Consider the following 24,039-nt stretch of genomic DNA (forward strand, 5'->3'; position numbering starts at 1 on the left):
CTGTGATAAATCTTAAAACATGGATCTACACATAAGCCAACATTATAAGGTGGACGCCGGTAAACTCCGGCGCTGGTAACGAAACGGTTAAGACTTAATAATAAAGGTTAAAATAAAAACACTCGATATGTCTTAATTTATTTATATTTAGTTCTGAATTGCATATAAATTTGTGGACTTTCTGTTACAATAGTACTCTCGAATGATATCTTTTTGTATAAAACGCTAAAATATGTTTCACATCTATTGTACCAGAGGAGCGTTCGCTCCGCACGCTGTCGGGAACAGAAAATGCACACACAATAATTTAATCTATGCTTAGAAATCTTTAAAAATTATACCTAGGTAATATTACCGCTAACTTAGGTACTTACAACTGCGAAAGCGCGCAAAAGTACAAGAAAACAAAGTAAGGTTAAGTCACTAGTGATGTGAGCGTGTCGATAGTGATGCAATCTCACGATATCGATATCGACACATCACAACACCTGTCGAAGCGATGTACTTACAATAAGGCAGTGTTGGCAGTTCATGTTCAGAATAAAATCCGTAACAAGTTTCAAACACGTCTTTTTATATCGCTTCGTAATATATAACCATTTTCGTTCTATATAGATATTATATGGTAAAATTGGCCATAAACACCCAAAACACTTATAATATTCACCTCTCCATTTGTACCAATCAAATGTATGTATTTCATATTTTAAAAAGCTATAAAATCAATTATTTAACAGTTTAAAATGTTCCAGACGATGTAAGCTGTGGGTAGTTTTAAATTCATAGTAAAAAAAAATCAGATTGGTACACTGCCCTCTGAACAGTGAGGGCAGAGACGACGTTGTCAAATTCCCTAGGTCGAACAAAATTGATCTATTAAATTAATAGTTTAACATTTACAGTAAACTATAGCAGTTAACGTCGCCTATACATTGGTCCAGGTGTGACAACATCGAAAGAACTGCTAAAACGAATCGAAAGGTAACGTAATTGATGCTCGGCCGCAACGCCTCCTCTCAATGCACAATATAACAACCAAAGATCGAATATTCGGGTGCTTATGTACTTAAACTAATGTTGGCTTATGATGGAAACCACTTTTGCATAGATTTTGAAATACTTAAAGGAAAAACAACAAAATCGAGTTCATTCTTTAAGATAATTTCATTTCCAAATGTTAATCAATTAAAATATAGTATATTTCGATTTTTAACGTGCAAGGCATAGGGGAGGAGGTACAAAAAGTTATGGAATTTTCCAGAATTAGTAACAATTCCAAGACGTACATGTGTAATGACAACTACACATGTACGTATTGGAATTGCTGTATTAAGGATATTGTGAAGTAATTAGCAAAATAAAAACCTTCCGAGTCTAACACTTCTCTCTGTCTTTGATCTGGCATTCTTTTTCATGGCGTACGCAAGTAATAAAATGAGGGTTGACTTAAAAAAAATGTTCCTTTTGCTAATTTAACTGCGAAAATAATATTAAAACCATCTGAATATTATAATAACTGATCATTAATAACTAATTTGCTTGTAAGAGTAACACAGAGTTAATTATCATTTTTTTTAAAGAAGCCGTCTCTATAGTTTCTTAACCAAAACTAATTTAAGTAAATATACACCCGGAAACACAATCTCCGATTATAACCACACGTCAACGTTTGCCACTTTGTACTAATATACAATAATTCCGATGCAATTTAATGGAATATACTAATAATAATAAAAAAAAAACTTTTAAAATTTCTAATATTAGTCTTATGGGATAAATATAAAACTAATCAATTGAGGTAAATAATACCTCACCGTACAATAGACCTATTCCTTTGCAGTCAACGTATCGGAGTAACCCTATTTATTCGTTGCACCTGGAGACTGAATGTCACCGATCAACACCATATTGCTTAGTTCATTACCGTGTAAGATATTTATAAGCAAGTTATTTACATAAATAAAGATTTGCTTAACACTTTAAAACGTATATATACTTTTCTATCAAAATTTATATATCGTGTTCAAAGTCTAAAATGATTTATTTAAATTCTAAAATGATTAAAGGGAAGATTTAATTTCTATTGCTCTTTATCCAATCTGTCAATAAATAGAGTTAGTCCAGCGAGACTGGAAACAAAAAAAAAACATACTACCGTATAAGGTAAAAGTTGAACTTCATATTTACACATACACCGCTACGTTCATAACTATTGAATAGTCCACAGTATCTAAGAATCTGTCCAGGTTTTAAAAATTATTAATTTGTGATGAAAATTTACCAGAGACACTTAAATGTCAGCCAATCAACCCTTGTCACAATTAAAAACCGTTACAAACTAGAACGGTCAAAAAGTAAATTATTGTGCTAAAAACTGATATGACTATCTGTACTTACATGATGTAAAAATAAAAAGAGGGTAGATGAAAAACAAAAAAAAAAAACATTCTAAAAGCTAAACAAATTGATTAACAATCTTGAAAGAAAGCTAGAAACATAGAAAGTATAGTTTTGCATTTGTGTCGTTTTATATCTACAAATAAGAATCACTTGTACGATACGGTAAGTCACAAAAGTAACCACTATCAAGGTATACAATAAAAATATAAAAACGTGTATATAAACATGATTATGCGGAGCTTAGTGACCACCCAGCTGTGGGCCCGCGTGGGCATCTTAGAGTCCTCTCACATGTACCACATTTAATATTATTTCTTCGCGGGCGGCTTCCTGGGGGTGCGTGTTGCTTTCCCCGTGGATGTAGACGGGGTGGGCACGATTGGTGATGGTTTACTATCTGCAAGACAAAATATACATTATCTATTTATTAATATGCCAGAACGAAACTTCGGACGGAACCTATAGATGGCGTTAGTAGTAGATTGCCTCGCGCTATCATTTGACGTCGGGTAGAAGCAACTACCTAAAGGTTTCTAAATTCCACTGGCACCATTCAGTTGCTTCTGTAATATTTAACTAATAAAAATAAATCAAGAAGACCAGACATAATATAAATGTTTTGATGAATGTCTTGCTAAACTCGAGTAAGGCTTTGAGTAATTTCGCTAATTCCGTTGATTTTATATCAGCTGGACTGACAGGCGTGGTCCTGTTGTATACGAATTATCAATTGGGACCTTAAAGCTTACTGTGAAGTAAGCCTTTGAGGCAATTGTCATGTACTTGGCCTTTATTTATGGCCAAAAAATGTGCAAATTTCTAAACAAACATATCAATTTTGAAATTCACACAACCATTTTATGTCAATCTTAAAGCTTAAACCAAACAGTGTTCTCAACCTTTTTTGTGCCAGTGCCCACCTAAGCCTTATTAAAATTCAATTTCTCTTTCATGTAACATATACATTAAGTGAATGGTTAAGCTTGTGTTGATTGCACTTTCTAATTGCCACCTTTAACAATCAAACTGCCCTCCTGCGGGGCGTGGACCCATCGTTGGGAAACACTGATATAGACGCTGTATAAAGGCAGACCAAAAAGAATATCTAATGGTTGAAATGATGATTACAAAATAAAGGCTCACCTTTGCCAGACCTCCGTCCTTTTCTCGTGGGCGTACTGGCAGGTGTGCCAGACTTCTGTGGCTTGGCTGCAGCACGCTTGGGAGTGGACTTGCCCTTCGTCTTTTCCGTAACAGCAGTGGCGGTCTGTTGGCACGGACGATGTTCAGACACCATATTTAAGACATACATACAAAAACACACACACACACAGATTTATTATTTTATTTTTCATTTCTATCAGTTCACTTTTAATAAAGTGTTGTAAATTAGGTTGAATGTTAAAAATTAATTGTTATGAGTAGACGAATAATAGTGAACGTCTTTTTGGTGAGTACAATAACTACGCGCCGGCGATAAACAGAAGTATTTTCACATTAGTTATAAATAAATGACCAAAGACCCCAAATGATATGACCCCAGGGTTGACTTGGATGTCTACGGAAAATTTACATGTAAAGTTAATTTAAAATGTCTAGATTATATATATCCCCATGAAAAAATTTACACAGGAATTAAGGAACCAATATACTCACCAATATGCTTCTATTGTATAGCGGTTTCAATTTAAATTAAGTTAATTTGTCAGTGTAGGACTTGACAACTTATTTTGTACACAATCGGTAAGCTAGCTACCCTAAAAACTTAAATTCTCTTCATGAGATCGATATGAACTTAACCAATTGTGAATATCATCGCAGACTACCGAATATGACTGAGGATTGTCGAATGTAAACAAAGAGAGTCAAATTTGTTGTTTGCAAATTGCCATATATTGGCGAAGATTACCGAATGTGAACGAAAATAGTCGAATATTGGCGAAGAATCCCGAATATTATCGAAAATTACTGAACATTGGCGAACATTGCCGAATGTGACTGAGGATTGCTGAATGTAAAGAAAAATTGTCCTTGGCAAAATTGCAGGATATTGGCGAAGATAGCCGAAGATTACCGAATACTGGCGAAGATTACTGAATACTGGTAACAAACGAACTGGAACGAACCGAAGGTTACTAAATGTAAACGAAGGTTGACGAATATTGGCGGAGATTGCCGGATATTGGCAGAGATTGCCGGATATTGGCAGAGATTGCGGGATATTGGCAGAGATTGCGGGATATTGGCAGAAATTGCCGGATATTAGCAGAGATTGCCGGATATTGGCGGAGATTGCCGAATATTGGCGGAGATTGCCGGATATTGGCGGAGATTGCCGTATCTATAGGAAGGTGGGAAGTATGACGAAGATGGTCAAAGTATACATAAAGCCTTTGCATCCGATTTGGAAAACGTTTCAAAAAATCTTATTTGTTGTTCTCTTTAACTGCATACATTATTCGGATATTTATTTAACAATAAAAACTAGTATCCAGCGTGACAATTTTGCTGTATATAATTTAAAAAGAGGTATATTTGAAAAAATAACAAATATTACTAAAAGTGAACTGTAAGAAATACATTATGTAGAAATACAATGAGTGTACATTATTATTTATAATCGCTGGGCAACGTTCGGTGTTCGCCAAATTAAAAAAATATTCACATTAAAATTAATTTACAAATACATCTTTGTATTTCTACTTTCATTCATGCATTCTCTATTGTTATTTAAATTTAATTTATCTGTATGTATTACAAAGGCTGGCTTGGCTTCATCACATTGCATTTGTATCAAAGAAAATCTAGATTATTTTTTTCTTTTTAATATTTGTTAATAAATGCAATTGTGAATCAACCGGTTCAGTAATAAGACATATTTTTGCATGCAATATCCATGCATAAATCAAAAACTGCATAGAGTATACAGCCAATTAACACAAACAAAAAAAAATATACAAAAGCAAGCAATGATTATGGAGTGAACGATGTTTTAATACTGTACTAATATGGAGGTTTTATTTATTAATAGAATCTATTTGAGAGCGCATTTAAATGGATTTGAACTCAAAGCTCCCAGATTATTACATCTCATTTCACATCTAATTTCTTCTATTAACCTTATATGATGAAGCTTTTAAAAATCATGTAATTTTAAAATCTCTGGACTTTAAGAAGACCCTAATATTATAACAGACAATCTATTACCTAATCTTTAATGGAGGAGATTTCTCTCAGATCTAATCAAGATTAAGGGGATACATAGACAGCGGATTGACAAGTTGAAGCAGTAATGAAAAGCCACATATTGAAGTTCTGGATTGGAAACCATGAACCAGCAACTACAGCATCTACAACAGTGTTTCCCAGCGTTGGGCCCACGCTCCACATAAGGGCAATTTGATTATTAAGAAGGGTGATTCGAAAGTGAATCCGATAAGAGTTTAACTTTTTCGGTTTAATATAGAAAGGGGGTCGAAGAAATTTTAAAAAGGTATGGTGAAGCATGGCACAAAAAAGGTTGGTAAACACTGATTTACAAGGTGGACAGACAACCTTGTTAAGGTTGGAAGACATTGGATGTAAAACAATTTCTACAGATCCAGCTGTGGACATCCCACAGCAGAAATTATACAGACAATAATGAATTTATAATATACATTGTTGATTTTACCAAGTTTTATGGCACTTAATAAAGAGCTCTTTACAGTAACAAAGCTAATGGGGTACCACAGAGACCACAGCTGGGCCAATATTGTTCATTGACTTCAGAGAGACCACCATATTGTTCGGATTCTAATACTAATGGCCTTTAGAGGGTTTGGGCCAAACAACTCTTAAAATTGGACTTCAGCTGTCAATCAAATTACTTGTTCAAAGATGTTTGGGAGGACTGAACTTTGACCCTCATTGGTTGCTATATAATCAAATTATAAACTATTTCTTACAATAGATGGTATAGATGACACATGAGAAATAAAATAAAAATTAATACCTCTACCCAAATATAACATTCTCTTGTTGCTGTAAGATTAAAAAATATTTGAATATACTATACAACTGCATGCACTCTATATCTCCCATAATACTTTCAAATGTATATCTAATTCAACAAACATCATTTCTAACTAAAACCAATTTCTCCATTCCATCATTCTCTGCATTTTTCTGTTTGGGTAGCTTATTCAATTTATCACTAAGTGTTTCGTAATTATATTATATGAATATTATAATTTAAAATAATGATAATGAAAATAAATTAGTGGTTCTTATGTATTAATGCTATCACAGAAAGAGTTGCATTCATGTGCCTTAATTAAATTGACTGGTAGCGGTTATATTAGTTAAAATTATGTCTCATTGTACCTACACAATTATATACATGCGTATTGTTTTAAATACGTAATAATCATTACAAAGAATTTTTTAAACATTTATTTGAAATCAACACTTATTTTCAATGTATAAATACATATACAATCATACTAGTGCTGCCAGAAATGATTTGCCTATCACATTTTAATATAAAGTAATGTAACATATTTCAGAAAGATTCCTTACTGTTTGTTGATTTTTTTAAATTTGAATACGGAAGAGAACAAAATGTAAGAAAACTGGTTTAAAAAAAATTATAGTTTGTTTCACTTAAGCCAGTTTTTATTAGAGCAACATTACTGCAATGGTGATGATACATAAGTACCTTCTTAACTTTTATGAAGTATAACAAATAATATTCAAAATAAATATTATTAAAGAAATAAATATACAAAAGATACTTAATTAGGTTTTATTTACTTTTTTAATTAAATTTTGCCTTCTTTAAACAAATTTTCATTATTGCATCTGTTCTGCAATGGTGATAATATATAAGTACCTTCTTAACTTTTATGAAGTACAACAAATAAAATTCAAAATAAATATTAAAGAAATACATATATAACAGATACTAAATAGGTTTTAATTACTTTTTTAATTAAATATTGCCTTCTTTAAACAAGTTTTCACTATTGCAAATATTCTGCGAATGTGATACTACATAAGTACCTTCCTAACTTTTATGAAGTACAATGAATAAAATTCAAAATAAATATTATTAAAGAAATACATATATAAAAGATACTAAAAAAGGTTTTATTTACCTTTTTATTAAATTTTGAGTCCTTTAACAAGTTTTCATTATAGCAACTGTTCTGCGATAGTGATAATATGTAAGTACTGTCTTCTCTTTTATAAAGTACAATGAATAAAATTCAAAATAAATATTATTAAAGAAATACATATATAAAAGATACTAAAAAAGGTTTTATTTACCTTTTTATTAAATTTTGAGTCCTTTAACAAGTTTTCATTATAGCAACTGTTCTGCGATAGTGATAATATGTAAGTACTGTCTTCTCTTTTATAAAGTACAATGAATAAAATTCAAAATAAATATTATTAAAGAAATACATATATAACAGATACTAAAAAGGTTTTATTTACTTTTTCAATTAAATTTTGCTTTCTTTAAACAAGTTTTCATTATTGCAACTGTTCTGCGATGGTGATAATATGTAAATACCGTCTAAACTTTTATGAAATACAACGAATAAAATTCAAAATATATATTGTTAAAGAAATAAATATATAACAGATACTAAATAGGTTTTATTTACTTTTTATTGAATATATAAAAAAAGGTTTTAAGTTACTTTTACAATATATTTTTTAAAATTGAATGTAGCAAGTACCCAAACGGAAAGGTTCCCCCGGCCGCCGGCGCGCATGCGACCGCGGGCGGGCGGGCCAGCCACACGCACTCTCAGACACGAATGTAAAATGGCGGATGATTGCTGATACGTACATTTCTATATATCCGTTGTACTATGCCTACCTTGCTAGCGGCCGCCACTACGGGCGTGCTACCTGCCGGTTTGCTCTTTGCGTTGTGTTGCTTGCCTTTCGACTTCCGCGACGACTTCGGACTGCGTTTTGGTGTTGTACGCGCCTTTTTGATCGGCGTTTCCTCTTCCTGTTATAAAATTATACTTCATTACTAATACTTATGTTACACAACTATGACATATTTACAATATTTAATGGAATCAGGCGTTACCTCGCGGAAGTCCATCCTAAGTGAGAAAAGGACCAATATTTAGCCACATAATTGGTCCTTTTCTTACATATTTACAACACAGAATCTGAACAGTTGGTATTTTTAATTGAAATTTATGAATATTGTCATGTACAGATTAATATCAACCTTGGAAATGAGTTCAAACCGAATTCCACACATTATTGATCATCTAAAAACTATTGCATAGTATAATGAGGTTTATTTAATACTTTTAATTTCAGGTCTAAGATATCTCGTGGAACTTTGTTACATAGTTAATTTTTAACACTTATCAAGTGTCTATTCAATTTTTAATGTAAAATTTAAAATTGTGGAGCAATAATATGTTATTAAAATTAAATTTAGAAGCAACTGCTACAATACCAATTTCCTTAAAACATCTCTCAGGAAATCTCGCTCTCTCTCTCTCATATATATATATATACATACATAATTTAGAACTTGTTGTTCATCAAAGTATTTCACTATGAAAGTTTTTTGTATATCAAAATGATTATAATATTTTGTAATATAAAACATGGTATAGCTTCCCATCAGCATTCATATGCCTGATCAATGCATCATCTTATTCATACTACATCTTGTTATTCAAATCAAAAAACAGTAATGTTAACACTACTGTATTGGAGTATGCTTGTAGTATGGTCCAAGTTCCTCTAGCTTAAATGATCCAAGCGAGGATGTTGGAACATTTTCATCAGTGCAGTGTGGCAAATGGAGCTATTTGAAATTGACGGCTGCATGGAACACTACCAACTGCAGTCATGTTCTATTCAGCCATTAATTATGAATTGAGCTATATATTATTTGTAAATAAATATATATTGTGGTAGTCTTAAATTATCGAAATGTTTATTTTATTATTATGACGTAATCAAATGACCCTACCCCAGGAACATGTAAAGCATAATTAGAAAGAGAGAGAGAGAGGAAATTACTTTAAAACTTGTAATTATATATCAATTCTTCGGATGGTAGTGCTAAATGGTTTGGATCTTATCATCAAGCTAAAAGCTCTTATATACATCTGTATATATTGTGAAACTGTGTGTAAGCTAGGTCCTGGTCTTGGTGAAGGGAGAGCAACTGACCGCAGTCTCGTCGTCGTCGGGCTTCCCGCGCGACATTTTGGAGCTGTTCCGCTTGCCTGCCTTCTTCTCCAGCTGCGACTCGTCTGTGTACAGTGATAGGTCCACTGCAACGTTAACTACCGTCAAACAATCATTCAAACGATATTTTGTTAGTCGCATACTGCATAGTTATAAACAAAGCTACATACCATGCATTTAAATTATTGAACTTAAAGTTAAATTGTTGGAAGTAAATGATTTGTTACTTAAAATTAGTGAAAAATATTAGTAATAAAATGGACAGACAGCCTTTTTAAGGAAGTCGCAGGTCATTGGATGCAAGCAGTTTCCATTCGGTTCTATTGGAAATATTTTGGGGGAGGCCATTGTCCAGAAAATCACATCCAGATTCTACTAAACATAGCTCTTTTTGTATTTTCATTATTACATACAGAAACCATTGTTATAATTGATTCAAAGTGGATTTGTATTATTAATACATATCTATATCCAAAAAAATACGTTTTTTGTAGCAAACAAAATAAAATATTCCTTTTACATTGGAACACAGTGAACTGTTATATGACTACTTGAAAACCGAAATTTAGATAGTCAAAGAAGTAGAAAAAAAAGCGAGAGAAGAAGAAAAAAATCATAATAATTTTAGTTTTTTTTATATTACTAGAATAAACAGTTCTCTTTTTAACTGTTTTTATTAAATTTCACATATCTTTTAAATTTTTTCCCCAAAAAATTATGATTTCCCTTACTACATGCGAATATATACTTTAGTTGGTAGTTTAAGTTTTTAATAAGGCAGTATGTTCCCATAGTTGGTAGCAAGGTAGGAAGTTACGTTAGTTGGTAGTTTATGAACATTAATGGTTTATTCATCGATAACTTTGTTTTTACCTGAGATTAAATATTTACTATTAGTCTTTTGGCTTTCTAATAATTTTATAATAGGATAAATAATGAAACTTAAAAACTATTTACTGCAAACCCAATGTCTTTGTCTACAAGTTTTTTTTTTTAATTTGAGGAAGCATTTGACCTCTGCCTAGCCTGAAGTTAAGCGTCGAGGTGCAATAGAAGAAAGAAGATGGGAGAATTATTTGGTGTAATACTGATGCACTCTCCAAAATACCACTTCCAAGCGGTCTTATTAGAAATCTATGGAGGAGGTCTATGTTCTTTGACGACGGGCACTGGAGGTACTTCAATTGATACCATCAGCAAAGATAATTCAAATTCAGTTGGGGCATTGAGGTTCTAGAGGACATCTAGCCAATAGGTGAACTTTGATGGACACAGGCCATTGTTTTATCATTAACAGGCGAAGTATTTGACATCTGTCTCATCTGATGTTAAGCAATAACAAGGTATATGATGGTACCTATTCACTTTTGCCTTAAAACTCCTAAGTTATAATATTCTGGATGTAATGACACCAATGAAAGTTTTAGTGAATGGTTTAATGGGTGGAAGTAATTTCAACAGTGTTCAGATGTCATGAGATGGGCAAATTATTTAGTGTAACACCTCTGTGCACTCTTCAAAATGCATAGGCATGGTAAATTTTCACCAATGCTATCAATCGATGTAAAAGCTTTAAATAGATAATTGTATAGCGTATCTGTAATATATACATTTTTTACACCTAATTCAAATCACCCAGTAAAAAGTGTTCACTATGAAATAAGTTACTTTAATTATATTTTTCTTTGGAAATGCGACATAAAAACGCTTTTTACTATGTTAGTGAGACTGGAAAGTAATGTCGATTATGTTGGCATATTTTACAGAAAAACCATTTTATTTTTACCGCTCCTGCATTGAAAATTTGTATACTAGTATTTGTATACTACAAAATCATTTGATTATAATGAAGGTGAATATATTGGTGATTAGAAATAAAAACTAGTTAAAAACGTAGTCATGTGAATTTAAGAAAGCAATATTACTTTCCGGTCCTTCTAATAACTATAAATAATATTCCGAAATCATAGATAGCACAATAATTAACATCAAACAAGCTCCTTTAAAGTTGTAAATCAAATTTATTTCTGCTTTAAAACTCAACATCCATATATAGTTAAATATACCTGCCATTCTACCCTTCTATCTTATTTCAATTCAATTCAATAAACAAAGCTATTGATGATAAACCACAGATTATGCAAGTACATGAGAAATAAATATATAGTACTTACGACCATCGGGGTGTTCCTCTGTCAGCTCCAAGTTATTGGCATCCCCGCTCTGTTCTGCCTTGATTGCTCGTTCAAGGATTGACTTGGCCCGAGCCTCTTCAGCAGGTTTGAGCAGCTGTAAACATACCATACACATTAATTTAATATATCTGTGTAATGTTCTTTAAGACCTTAAATCTCTAGAGTGGATACATCAGACTTTTAAATGCAACATACATATATATGTATATGTAAATATACATATAAATTGTTTATGAAGATGTTTTCACTGTTAGCTCAGGGGCTTTTTACAGCTTCTTCGAATCGGAGTTCTTGAAGGAAGGCGGTAGCTCTACATGTCTAAGTGCATAGCAAATTGTGTGTATGATTTGAGATGGCATTATTTCTTTTACAGTGCTGGTCTAGCACCGGTGTGTGATATTTATTTTAATTACCTTATTTATATAAATGGTACAGTATGAATCCTTTTTAAACAAATAAACAACAAAAAAGAAAGCTGGCTTCTCACCGACTCCCATGTTCAAGACATTGGCAGTGAAGCTGCCCTGGAAAGGACTACACAAACTGGGATACAGCGCAGGAAGTCCACAATGTGGACAGACAACCTTATCTAGTTGTCAGTGGACATTCTGTGACTGAAATTACGTATGGTAGTCACCAGAAACTGTAAAAACGTAGTATTTACCTGTGCTCCCCCTCCACCGGGGGCCCTTGTTAACGACAGGGTTGTAAGTACACATTCCATATCTGCAAAAGACAAAGTTAAACCGTTTTGAAGATCTCTCAATAGACTCTACGAGGAAAGTCTAAATTACTTGCAACTATATTCTTACATATAAAACATTGACGGTTTCTTTATAACATTGTTCCTAGTTAAAGCATATATGTATATCAAAGATTTAGGAACATAATTGACTAAGTTATCGATCTAAAAAATTACATATCTTGTATGTTTGGCTACAGAGACATAAAAGCATCTATTAAAACAATGGTTGTCGCTGAAACTGTTCACCCGAGTGCAAGGTAACATATTCAAGTAACAAAAACAATTTTAAATCGTTTTACCACAAGGACGTTTAGTTTAATAGTTATATATTTTATCAATTCCTAGTTATTTCATAAGGCTTTTAGTTGTTTTCAGAGTGTGATTTTTGTAGTCCCTATTAACACCATAAATTAAATATTTTTAATAGACTTGCAACAACTACTGAAACTATGAATCTTGCAATGTTTATTCTCATATAATCATTAGCTTATATTTATATGCGCGTTACAATAGAACAGGAGCTAGTAACTAACCTGTGACGTCATAAAAGTCAGGCTTGTAAGTCTCGCCGGATGAATCGCTCTTATCCTGGGACAACCAGCGGATCTTGATCTTCCTGGTGGTGCGGTACACGTTCTGAACAGCTTGGCAGACGTAGAATCCACCTTCTGCATTACGTACTGCCAGGTACTCGTTCCTATGGGAAATCAAATCATCAATAACTTTGCAATTACATGTCGATAATTTTTCTGATGGAATGTCTATAGAACTTAATGGAAAAATCCGGAGGCATTTTGTGTCGTTTAAACATTTAGACAGTACATAAATTTTAATTCTTAACTATATCTTCAATTATTTGTGTCATCCTTTGTGTCGTTTAAAGCACTCTGCAGCAAAAGTTACCTAATCCTTCACCCATCTGTCAACAAGTTGGTAGGTTGGTAGGTTTTGTAGGTCCTAGCAATTCAGTTGTTTAGAATAGTTGATGGTTGCTAATGCAATAACTATTTACTACCTACTTAAGAAGGGGCCTTAATAGAACTTATATTGATTGCATCACAGGTCTCTGTTCTTGATAAACCAGGGCGCGATTGACATGGTTCTTAAATACCATGTTGCAGCCATTTTATTATATTGAATTCATATTAATTTAAGAAATGTTTAGTACATTGAAAGTTTATTTTTAGTTGACAATTTGAAGTTGTGTGCTATCAATCAAAAGATATCTCGGAATCACATGCTCAACTCATCTCGCTTTGTATTTATGTGGTCTTTATAACAAGATATTGAACTTGTAGCCTATTTTAACTGGAGTATAACTTCCTCAAAATAAATATAACAAACACAGATTAAGCTTTGAATTTGATTATTCATTTCTAAGTCCATTCATTAACATTATCATGGCATAGCAACACTGCACTGCTTGTTAACACTGTGACAGCAAATATAGCCATAGTCACACCTTGTGTTTCTGGGAGGTTAGCCTGTGGAACATCCTCCATATTTTTTTGAATATTGGTCAAGTACAAAATGAAAAATCAAGTTAAAGAAGAAACTTGATATCTATTTATAAATGACAACAGCCAACTTTAACGGCATATTTTCATTTATATATGCACATACACATATATATGTAAAAATATTATAAATCAAATTATTGTAGTGATTCCATAAGCAACAGTGTAAACCCTTTGAATGTTCAACAACTGATTGATCATTCTAATATTGAAAAGAAGTGTACATTAATTTTATTTATTTCCTCTTTATTATCCACTTATCACTATTCACTGAGAGTAACTTATAAAGGGCATGCCAGGAAGACAAGACTGTTACTCATGTATCACTTTGGTGTACTGGGTTACCAATCTTGGGTCACCACAGTGCCTATCCGAAATCGCCGATATCAAGGGTCTGCTAGGATTGCTCAGTTGGGTTAGGTTTGCAGAAACCAGCCCGCAGAGATAAGATAAGACAATGAAAATTTGTAATAATCACAGGTCATAATAATGCTTAAAATAGATCTCTTATTTGGTAGAAACTAGGGTTATATTAAACTCTTGTATAATGAAACCCTTAAACTAAACAGTTTGAGAGTTCCAAACGCGCCCTAACAAGGTCCCATACCAAATTTGAACACATTTTTTTGTAATTACTTTCACAATTAATCTTATAGGTCAAAGGTATTCACCGCCTGATATAGAAAACAACACAGATAAGGTCATGGGCATTAATCACGCGCATTCATTGCATACTAACTTTAGGTTTCTTTTGATTTTACCCAGAATTTTAATACCACTAACAAAGTAGCATTGCATACACTTAATCATGACATATTTTATACATTTGATTATGATATTATGATTTGTCAATACTGTAGTAATAAATCTTAGAATACTGATTTATTTAAATATTTTGGTATATAGGATGATTGGTTATTGGCATAAAAGCTTCAAAAGGATTTACCCTGTATAAATTAATCAGTCTGAAATCAATTATATAAAATTTTCTATCTTCTGACAAAACAGACATCTACCTCGATGTTACCCAACGAGCGGCCCACGCCCCACAGGGGAGGCAATTTCATTGTTAAAGGTTAAGGCGCACAATTTGAAAGTGAACTCGACGCGCGCTTTTTGATTTAACATAAATATATATATGTTACATAAGGGGGCGTAAGAGTTTTAGAAAGACCAAGGTGGGGCATGGCACATAAAAGGTGAAAAATACTGTTCTACATGAACTGGTAGTAAACAATAATTATTTTAAATGGAAAAAAGGTTTTTAGAACTGATTATTATATATGTGTGAAAACTTTGAAGGGGTGAATGCTTGAAAAATGAAAAAATGAAATGAAAAGATTTATTGACAAAAATTATTAGCTTAGTTGATTTATATGTGAAAAACTATGAAATGATTTTGCATTAATTTATATTTTCTATAGGAATGCAGCAGGTCAATGACTTATTGCAGTGCAAAGTATGAAAGAAAGATAATAAACAATAATAAATTATAATATGTAGTAATCAGAATTTTTTTAATCACTTTTTCTCACTATAGTATCATTTTGCTATTAATAATTTCTGAACTTAGTGATTTTTTGGATAAGGTATACCATACATTAATTGAATGGAAAACTATTTAAATCTTTTACACCTATAAAAAACCTGACCAGATATATCCGGTATTTTATACCAAGATATCAACAAAAACTAATATGTCTTTGGTTTATGTAAACCTAGAGCGAAACCATGTTACTTAAATTATCAGGTGATGGTATGAAGAAAAACCAAAACCGAATTACACGAGAAACAGTTCATCGCTCTAGTACCACTGGTTTGGTTCCCTTTTTTTTCATGAGGAAATCATACCCCCTCTACTATGGGGCAAATGAAAGAGTTATGCCAGACTCCTACTGGATAAAACCCCAGTCTTCTTTGATGCCTTATGTTAAAATTTCGAGTATACGTTCGCATACTACCATAGTTTCTATGGCGAAGGCCTAACATTGTTACCCTGCTGATAACACTTACTTATAGAACACGATCAGTTTGTCGTCATTCTGCTTAGTTGGCGTGGATCGTCCTGCTGATGCTGACAGCTTGGTCGCCATTGCTATCTCCGGCGTCGGCGACTGGTACAGTTGGACCTAAAACGATAAATATATATTTTTATACAATATTCAAATACAGTGTTATACTTGTCATATTATTAAAACTAAAATTACTATATTTAAATAATCTTGTAAATTAAGTATTTACATTTGTAAACCATAACAAATTGTAGGGAATATCGGCACAAATAAATAAAATTGGAAAGTATGTTTGTAATGTTAAAATATTTAGTATTAACTGCATGCATATGAATATATATATATACATGATACATACACTAAAACTACTTTTTTTTAAATTCTTGTCTGTCTGTTCCGGCTATTCTCTGTAATGGCAGGAGCTATTTTGATGGGACTGGCAGGTTAGCTGATGTAAGGAGTAACCAAGGCTGCTTTTATTTTAGAAAAATGATTAAATGAATAAAAAATTAGTTAAATTTCACGCGGTCAATGCGCGGATATATCTAATAAACAATAGAAATTTAAATTAAAAAAAAATTCTTTGTGTATTTTACTTCACTCTCAGGGAACAGTAACTTTTATATCGCTTCAATATTTTTGAAAATAACAAGAAGTCCTTCTAAAGTACGGTACTGCTATTTCGTGAAGATTTTTATACTGTTTCTCTCGTCAATTAACCATTGATAGATTAAATATTTGGATTCAAAAAGTTTTTACACCTAACCACCATGTATAAATAGTAATCAAAATTTGTAACACAGTCTACTACTTTAATGAAACAAATAATAAATATTTCTAACCTAAAATAGATTACATAAACCCAAGTACACAAATATTTTCGTCACCTTGCAAAGATCGTAACAGGTTCAATGAACTTTATCTTATCATATTTTTTATAATTTACTTTTTAATACCAATAAGAGAAGTGTAGGTAGTAATTGATACCTGCATTTAATAGACTGCGGTATAACAGCTTTGTAATCCAATACCCCGTTCATTGGTTTGTGATATCAGATAGTATCTCCTAAGCGAGATAGGTTGACTAGTTTAAGGCATCTAAACGGAACCATGCTTGCATAAGATTTGGCGATAGATAAAACTTTTTTTTGTTTTATTTTGGTTACCAACCTACTTTTTTTATTTTATTATAACTAATTAATATCACATTTAGCTAACTTTTAAGATGTATATCTATTTATCTGTCTATATATACAAGATCGCCATCTTTGTGCTAACTATATATATAAAGGCTGAGAAACTAAAAATTTATTAGGAATATCTTCTAAAAGAAAAAAAAATCGCCTAAATTTATGTATATATAATAAAATTATATGTATATATAATAAAGTTCCGCAAGATATCTTAGACCAAAAATTAAAAGTATATTATTAAATCTTATTCAAGAGTTTTTAGTTGATTGAAATGTGTGTCGCTTTGTTGAATCATTTACATGATTGATATTATAATGTACGCATGAAAAAATAACAACTGTTGAGTTTCTCCTCAACTTTTCTCAACAGATCAGGGTTCGAGCTGGTGGTAGGTTACTACTGCTTATAATGTTAAAAAAATCGACGATTCAAAAGTAAATGCATACTTGAATAAAGATATTTTGAATTGAATTTGAAAGGTCAGATAAAAATTTATTTTCCGTAATTTTTATATATATATATATATATATAGCTTAGGCTTTTATAGGCTTGAAGACTCGACTCGATTTGACAGGAATATTTCTCTAGCCGACTAGAGGTCCTAGTACTAGTAACGAATTTTACGAATTCCTGCAAGCCAATTTAGTGTAATTCTTTAAATTCGCGAATAGGGTGGCTCGTTATATTTATAGTGTAGAAGTGAATTTATAGCTCGTTTTCTTTCAATTAATGTACTGTACCCGGCGATAAATATTGCACATCGACCTTTGGAAAGGGACAATCGGCTAATCTCAGCTTCGAACAGCGTTATCTTTGTCGCACGACTGACAAAGCGTCACATGGGTAGTGTGAGACAGAGATAATGCTCTACGAAGCCGAAATTAGCTGATTGTCTCTTTCCAAAGGTCGATGTGCAATATTCATCGCCGGGTACTGTATGGTATGCACTTTACAAAAATCAATGATTTTTGTAATAATAAATAACATAAAGATGATACAGTAAGAAAAAAAAAACAAGTACAAAAAATTGCACATGTGTTTTTAAAAATATCTATTTATAAGGTTTTGAGTTGTTTTATATATGAGACTGTGCGGTTCCCTATTCTCCACATATAAAAATATATTAAACTCACATTTATTCATATGTTACATGTATGCTTTACGACCCCTACGATCTTAGAGGTCATAGCTAATTCCAAAACCAAATTTAACATTTTAAAATATATAAAATACCGTTATTTATACATAAAATGAAAATTAATGACTTTTACAGTCTAGCTTTAGTGCGATTTCGATCGTAGGTCGCGGCTTCGATTCTCAAGATACAATCTTTTATAATCCACACTATGCATTAATTATTTAGTATTGCAACACGTACAAGCTACCAGAGGATTGGCAGCACCGTCCTCTGCGTACCATAATACCACATTGCAATCGCTAACTCGCCTGCCAAATGTGGCGATTATGGTATATACATAAAGATAGAAACATGCCTTGCAAAAGTGTATGTGCTGTCTTTGTTTAGTCCAGTTTAAGCGATATAGCAAAAGATCAAAAAGTTTTTATTAGATTTGAAATCACGCCGTCCAATGGAACAATATACGGGTCATTTCTATATGTATTTTTTTTACTTTCAATATGGGAGGCATTTCCGATGGACCTTATACACGGGTCACGGGTGACCCCCATGACTGAAATCATTCACGGAGGCTTATTATTTCACATAGCGTTCAACGTGGTAAGGTTATCAAGGAATAACCAAAAAAAAATATAGAGTCTATGATTAACATTTTGTAATGTACAATGTAAATACGATACAAAGCAAAGCGGTGTATATTTCCGTGTTCTGCTTGCCTCCAGCCCTTTTGTGCTAAATATAACTCGAATACTAAACTGACACGGAAACACTAACACGGAACTGACTAAAAGATAGTTAAAAATGTCTATGGTTGTGTGTATATATACATACACGCATATATATAAACGTCAGGCGACGCATCGGTCGTAGATTTGTTTTTACGTTAGCCCTGAGTCCAAAGAAGCTGTAAAAGCCAAAACGGCTAACAGCGTGCAGCCGCAATCGAATATAGCCGTTTTGTAAATTCACGTAACTGTTGAGAATTGATTATTGTAGAATAAAACAACAATTACGTCACCTGATTATAAAAAAAGTAACAGACATTATGATTTACGTACATAAGAATTTAAATAGGGCATTATCTTATGTCGCCACTAGAAATAAACAAAAGCTTGCTATACCTTTTTTAGGCGTCATAAAATTTGGTAACACTTTTATTGGTAACGGTATTGTATTATTGTACACATCTGTAAAAGAATCCTTTTGTAGTGTAAAGGACTTTTAAGTGATAATATATCTTAAAAAAAGGGCTGTAGCAGTTTAAGGGTATTATATAAAAGACCACAAAAAAAATTACTTATTATGGTCGCTACCTAACATGGCGTGTGTTATAGATTTCAATCTGTTTCTAACTTGTATCCAATTGGACTCTACTGTCATTCTGATTATAACGTACACAAATATGATTTTATGTCGAAGCTGACGTCAAACTTTAAAAAAAAACTTTTTTTTTCCGAGAAACATAAATACTAGATTTTTTTTTAAATGGAGATTGTGTGATCTGTGCTGCTTAAAAATAAAAGAATAAAAGTGCTAATCGGTAATCGTAATATTCGTAATAAAAGAATGTATTCGATATTCAAAACATTTAAGAATTTCAATATCTTCCAAAATTAAAATGTATCTATTTAAAAAATCACTAATCCCACATTTTTAATAATAAATCTGTACTCAAATATCAGCACCTACAAAAAATGGAAATAAGGAATATTTTACACAAAATCGATATTTAATTAAAAAACCAAAAGGAATACTTTTAAATATTTTTATATACATGTTATTTTCAAATTAAGTTTGTTTTATTTTACTAATGATTGATAAAAAAAGAGAAAAAGCCAATAGAATTATTTTTTTCGAAAATATCGGTACATTACACATTATTTTACACACATTACACATATTTCAAACAAAAATCTTTATTTCCTTTCATATAAATCTAACTACAATGGCGCGTTTGTAACTTTCGCGCCAAAATTATACAACTCTTGTAAATAGTTGTTAGTTGAAATGAGTTTTTATTGTTCTTAATATTTCAATTTCAGATTTCGGAATAATTTTATTAAACAATTGAACATATTGCGAGATGAAAATAGAAAATTAATTGCAATCATTTAATAGTAATCATAAATGACCTATTAAATTTATAGCAGATGAAAATTAAAATTTCGTATGGTTTTTTATAACGAATATTGTATGATTATTTTTACAATAGGCGTCTAAAATTATTTAAGTAAAGTATGTAGTTAAACAAAGCAAACTTAATGCAACTAAAATATAAATAGACAAGAAGCTTTATAAATATTTCAAAATATAATAGTTCAAAACAAAGTCCGCAAGGAGAAACAAAACATGGCGCATCAGTTTCCCGCCAAAAACTTCGACGTTAATGTTTGACGCTTTATAGTTCATTGACCTAGTCTATGGTTTATGTTATCTTTTTAAAAATAAATTCATTTCTCAAAATTATATAAGTCTTAATATCATCAATATTACAGATATGCTGTTTTCTTTTGATTTTGTGATGTATTCCACATAAAGTAATCTTTTTTTTAACTTATCTGGCGTTATTAAATAAAAAATAAGTTTCTCATAATTTATACAGTTACAAAATGGTTATTTAAAAATAATCATTACCAGTGTAATTTTTTGATGATAGAAAAATGTGTCGAGTTTTTATAACATGAATGAATTACTAAAAGAGATATTGGTGTAAATATTTCTGTTAAAATAAATCACTAAAACTTATTGTCTGTGACAATATATTATATGTCATAAATTAGAAAATTTAATATATTGTGTAAAGAAATGTTGGGTTTCTATTGACAAGATGTAAACAATACTCAAATCTGATAAAAATATGATTGTTAGCATAATAGAAATTTTAATTCATGAACAAAAAATTCTCACCTTAGTCCTATTTCTTTTGATTCTTGTATCAGGTGTTGATTCAACATCCAATGATTTCTTGGCTGGAGTGGCACCATCAGCAGCTTTCGTTGGTGACAATTGTCTTCTCTTCCTCATTGGCGGAGTAACAGTCGCTAATTTCATGGTAGATTTTGGAGTCACCTTCACTTCAGGTTTCAGAGGAGTTTTCACCTCTGGTTTCTTTTCCTCCACTTTATCTTCATGCTTTGGAGTTTTCTCTGTTTGTTCTTCTTGTTTCACAGGTTCAGAATTTTCTTTGACCTCTTCACTTTTTTCCTCTTGGGGTTTTTCACTAGGCTCTATCTTTTTATCCTCGGGTTTTGTTGGTGAATCAGGTTGGGAACTCTCTGATTCAGGATCTTGTACTTGTGGAGTGGATGTTGTGACTTTATCTTGACTGTCATTTGCCGCTTCCAAGAATGGCTTGTTGTCACTTTGTGTGGGAGCTACATCTGCTGGAGGAGCTGGCTTAACTTCTGAGGGTTTGGAAGGTGATTTTTCTGGAGCCTCATTGGCAGTTGCAACTTTCAGTGGAGTAGTGCTTTCAGTTTGATTAACTGGATTTGGACTTTCATTCTTTTGTGGTGTACACTGTGTACTGGATGGTTTCTCTGGTGACTTCTCAGGTGGCTTTGGAGTACTTGGTGAAGTCTTTGCAATATCCTGCTTATCTTTATTACTTTCAGGATTCTGAGCTTTTAGAGCTGCAGGTGCATTTGATCCCGATTTTGAGGACTCAATAGTACCATTTGCATGACTGCTTGAATCTGGCTCTTTCTTCTCTGGAGTTCGTGTTAGAGCAAGTGGTTGGGAAGTATTCGCTTTTTCCTGCACTAAACTAAGAGGAGAACCGGTTGTGGCAGTTTTGCTGGGACTTGGAGGCGGAATTGAATTTTGCGTGACATGTGATAGGTTTCCATGGTGACTCATATTTTGTGCCATCTGTGCCATGTTCGCCGTCACGGGCGCCATAGAGGGTACTGCATGAGCGGGCGGCTGTGGCGCGTTCACGTGATGCGTCAAGTTCTGACCAACGAGGTTATTGGATCCGTGGTGCAGGGAGTTCTGAGCACCCTGTGGGAGGCCAACGGCGTGGTTGGCGCTCGCCACGTTGGCCTTGGCAGGGCTCGCCTGACCGCCCGGCTGCGGGACCCCCGGCTGGGGCAGCACCGGCTTTAAAGCAGAATTCATATCAAACGACGACAAAACTTGATGCGATTCTCAAGCGTTCACACTGAAACATAAAGGCAATACGTTAACGAAACCGATGTTAAGCACGTTAACACTCGATGTCTTTGACCCAAAACAATAATTCATACATAACACAAGTACACATTCTGTATCTATGTATAGGCGTACGCGCGCAAGTACGCGAGCGCGATTCCCCGCCTTTACCGCTACTTTCTATTATCTAAGCCGATTTCGAGCAACAATTTAGCTTGGGAGAGTTACCAGTAACAGTTCCGTCGTCAAACGCTCATAAAGTCTCTGCGTGTGCGTAGCAACTGCGGTCAAGCATCCGCAAAAAAATATGCGTTGCTCTAAGAAACTTCCGCAAGATTCCGACCGCCGTACATGGAGTGCACAAGCGCACCGACGTCATGAACACAGAACAAGCACTTAACCTCACTGACGGCGACGCAATTCCATAATTAACACTTTCAACAACAAATGAATATAAACTAAGTTTGGTTCGGATCGTCCAAGTCTTTCAACAAGTATTATGCACAGCAGTTTAGAGATGGCGTCGGCACAACGCGCATGCGCCACCCTCTTTTCCTCTTGTCCAATGAATACGTCGTATGAAGCGAAGCCTAAACGAATAATTCCAAGAATGTTGCGTCTCTTTCTTACATCACTTCTATATATATATTTCTCTTCTTTAGATCTAACAAGAATGTCGCGTTCATTTTTATTCTAACGGTATTAGAATAAATATTAGATACGTTTTAAAATTTAAATTTGCTTAGGAGTTAAATTTAATTTACAGGAAAATTTACAAAAACGAGATATTTCTTTGCGAATAAAACGAACATTGCTAACTAAAACTCATTTCAAAAAATCTTAACATTAAGAAATATATTTTTTAGATTTTATAATTTCAAAACTGAAAGTATTGTTTTATATGTAATAAAAAAATAGTTTAAAACAAATATTAAATTTTCATCTGGGAAATCTTCAAAAATCTTAATTAATCTGTTACGTTTCAGGGTATGAAAGATTTTGCTTTACTCTTAAATTTTATATATTATAAAATTATTATTGCAAATAGAATTAACAAATAAAAAACAGATATGAGATACTTTTTCAAAAACATTAGTTTGTGTTTAAATTATTATTTACTGAAAATATTGTTATAATTAACAATTTAACCAAAATTAGTAGAAAACGTTTCAATTTTTTTATATATTTATATTTTGACAGAACAAAATCTAATAAACTGATTTGAAAAAGTTTTCATAAAAGTACAGAAAATACATTTGAAATATTTTAATACGGAATAACAGCTAATGTTATTGCTCAAAACATTAATTATATATTTTGCAATTCGGATTCATTGAGTTTTAGTATATATTACAATTTTTTATTTTTATTTGTTTACATCGATTGAAACTTTAGTAATCATTTAATTATTAGCAACCAAGTATAGTACAAGTACAATTAAATATTTAGTGAAAACCTTAAAA

General features: G+C 32.5%; 1 protein-coding gene across 4 annotated transcripts; it reads right to left on the bottom strand.

Annotated features, from left to right (window-relative positions):
• Positions 1-1,506: 1,506 nt before the first annotated feature.
• Positions 1,507-23,126, bottom strand: LOC137933751 (nucleolar protein dao-5-like). Of its 4 annotated transcripts, none has more exons than XM_068777787.1 (10): positions 22,805-23,126; positions 21,332-22,586; positions 16,095-16,210; positions 13,098-13,261; positions 12,484-12,545; positions 11,799-11,913; positions 9,607-9,710; positions 8,273-8,410; positions 3,544-3,667; positions 1,507-2,797 (listed from the first exon to the last, which is right to left on the bottom strand). In XM_068777787.1, exons 2-10 carry the CDS (start codon positions 22,541-22,543, stop codon positions 2,709-2,711), a joined length of 2,124 nt encoding a protein of 707 aa, XP_068633888.1. In that variant the 5' UTR covers positions 22,544-22,586; positions 22,805-23,126; the 3' UTR covers positions 1,507-2,708. The 4 variants fall into 4 exon arrangements, with proteins under 4 accessions (XP_068633888.1, XP_068633886.1, XP_068633887.1 ...); XM_068777785.1 differs by having other exon boundaries at positions 8,243-8,410; XM_068777786.1 differs by having other exon boundaries at positions 9,607-9,722.
• Between the last annotated feature and the right edge of the window lie 913 nt (positions 23,127-24,039).

This window comes from Battus philenor, unplaced genomic scaffold, assembly GCF_028537555.1.
Source record: "Battus philenor isolate CCGP_79_NKW_IND1 unplaced genomic scaffold, ilBatPhil1.0.hap1 SCAF_14, whole genome shotgun sequence".
Lineage (NCBI taxonomy): Eukaryota > Metazoa > Arthropoda > Insecta > Lepidoptera > Papilionidae > Battus > Battus philenor.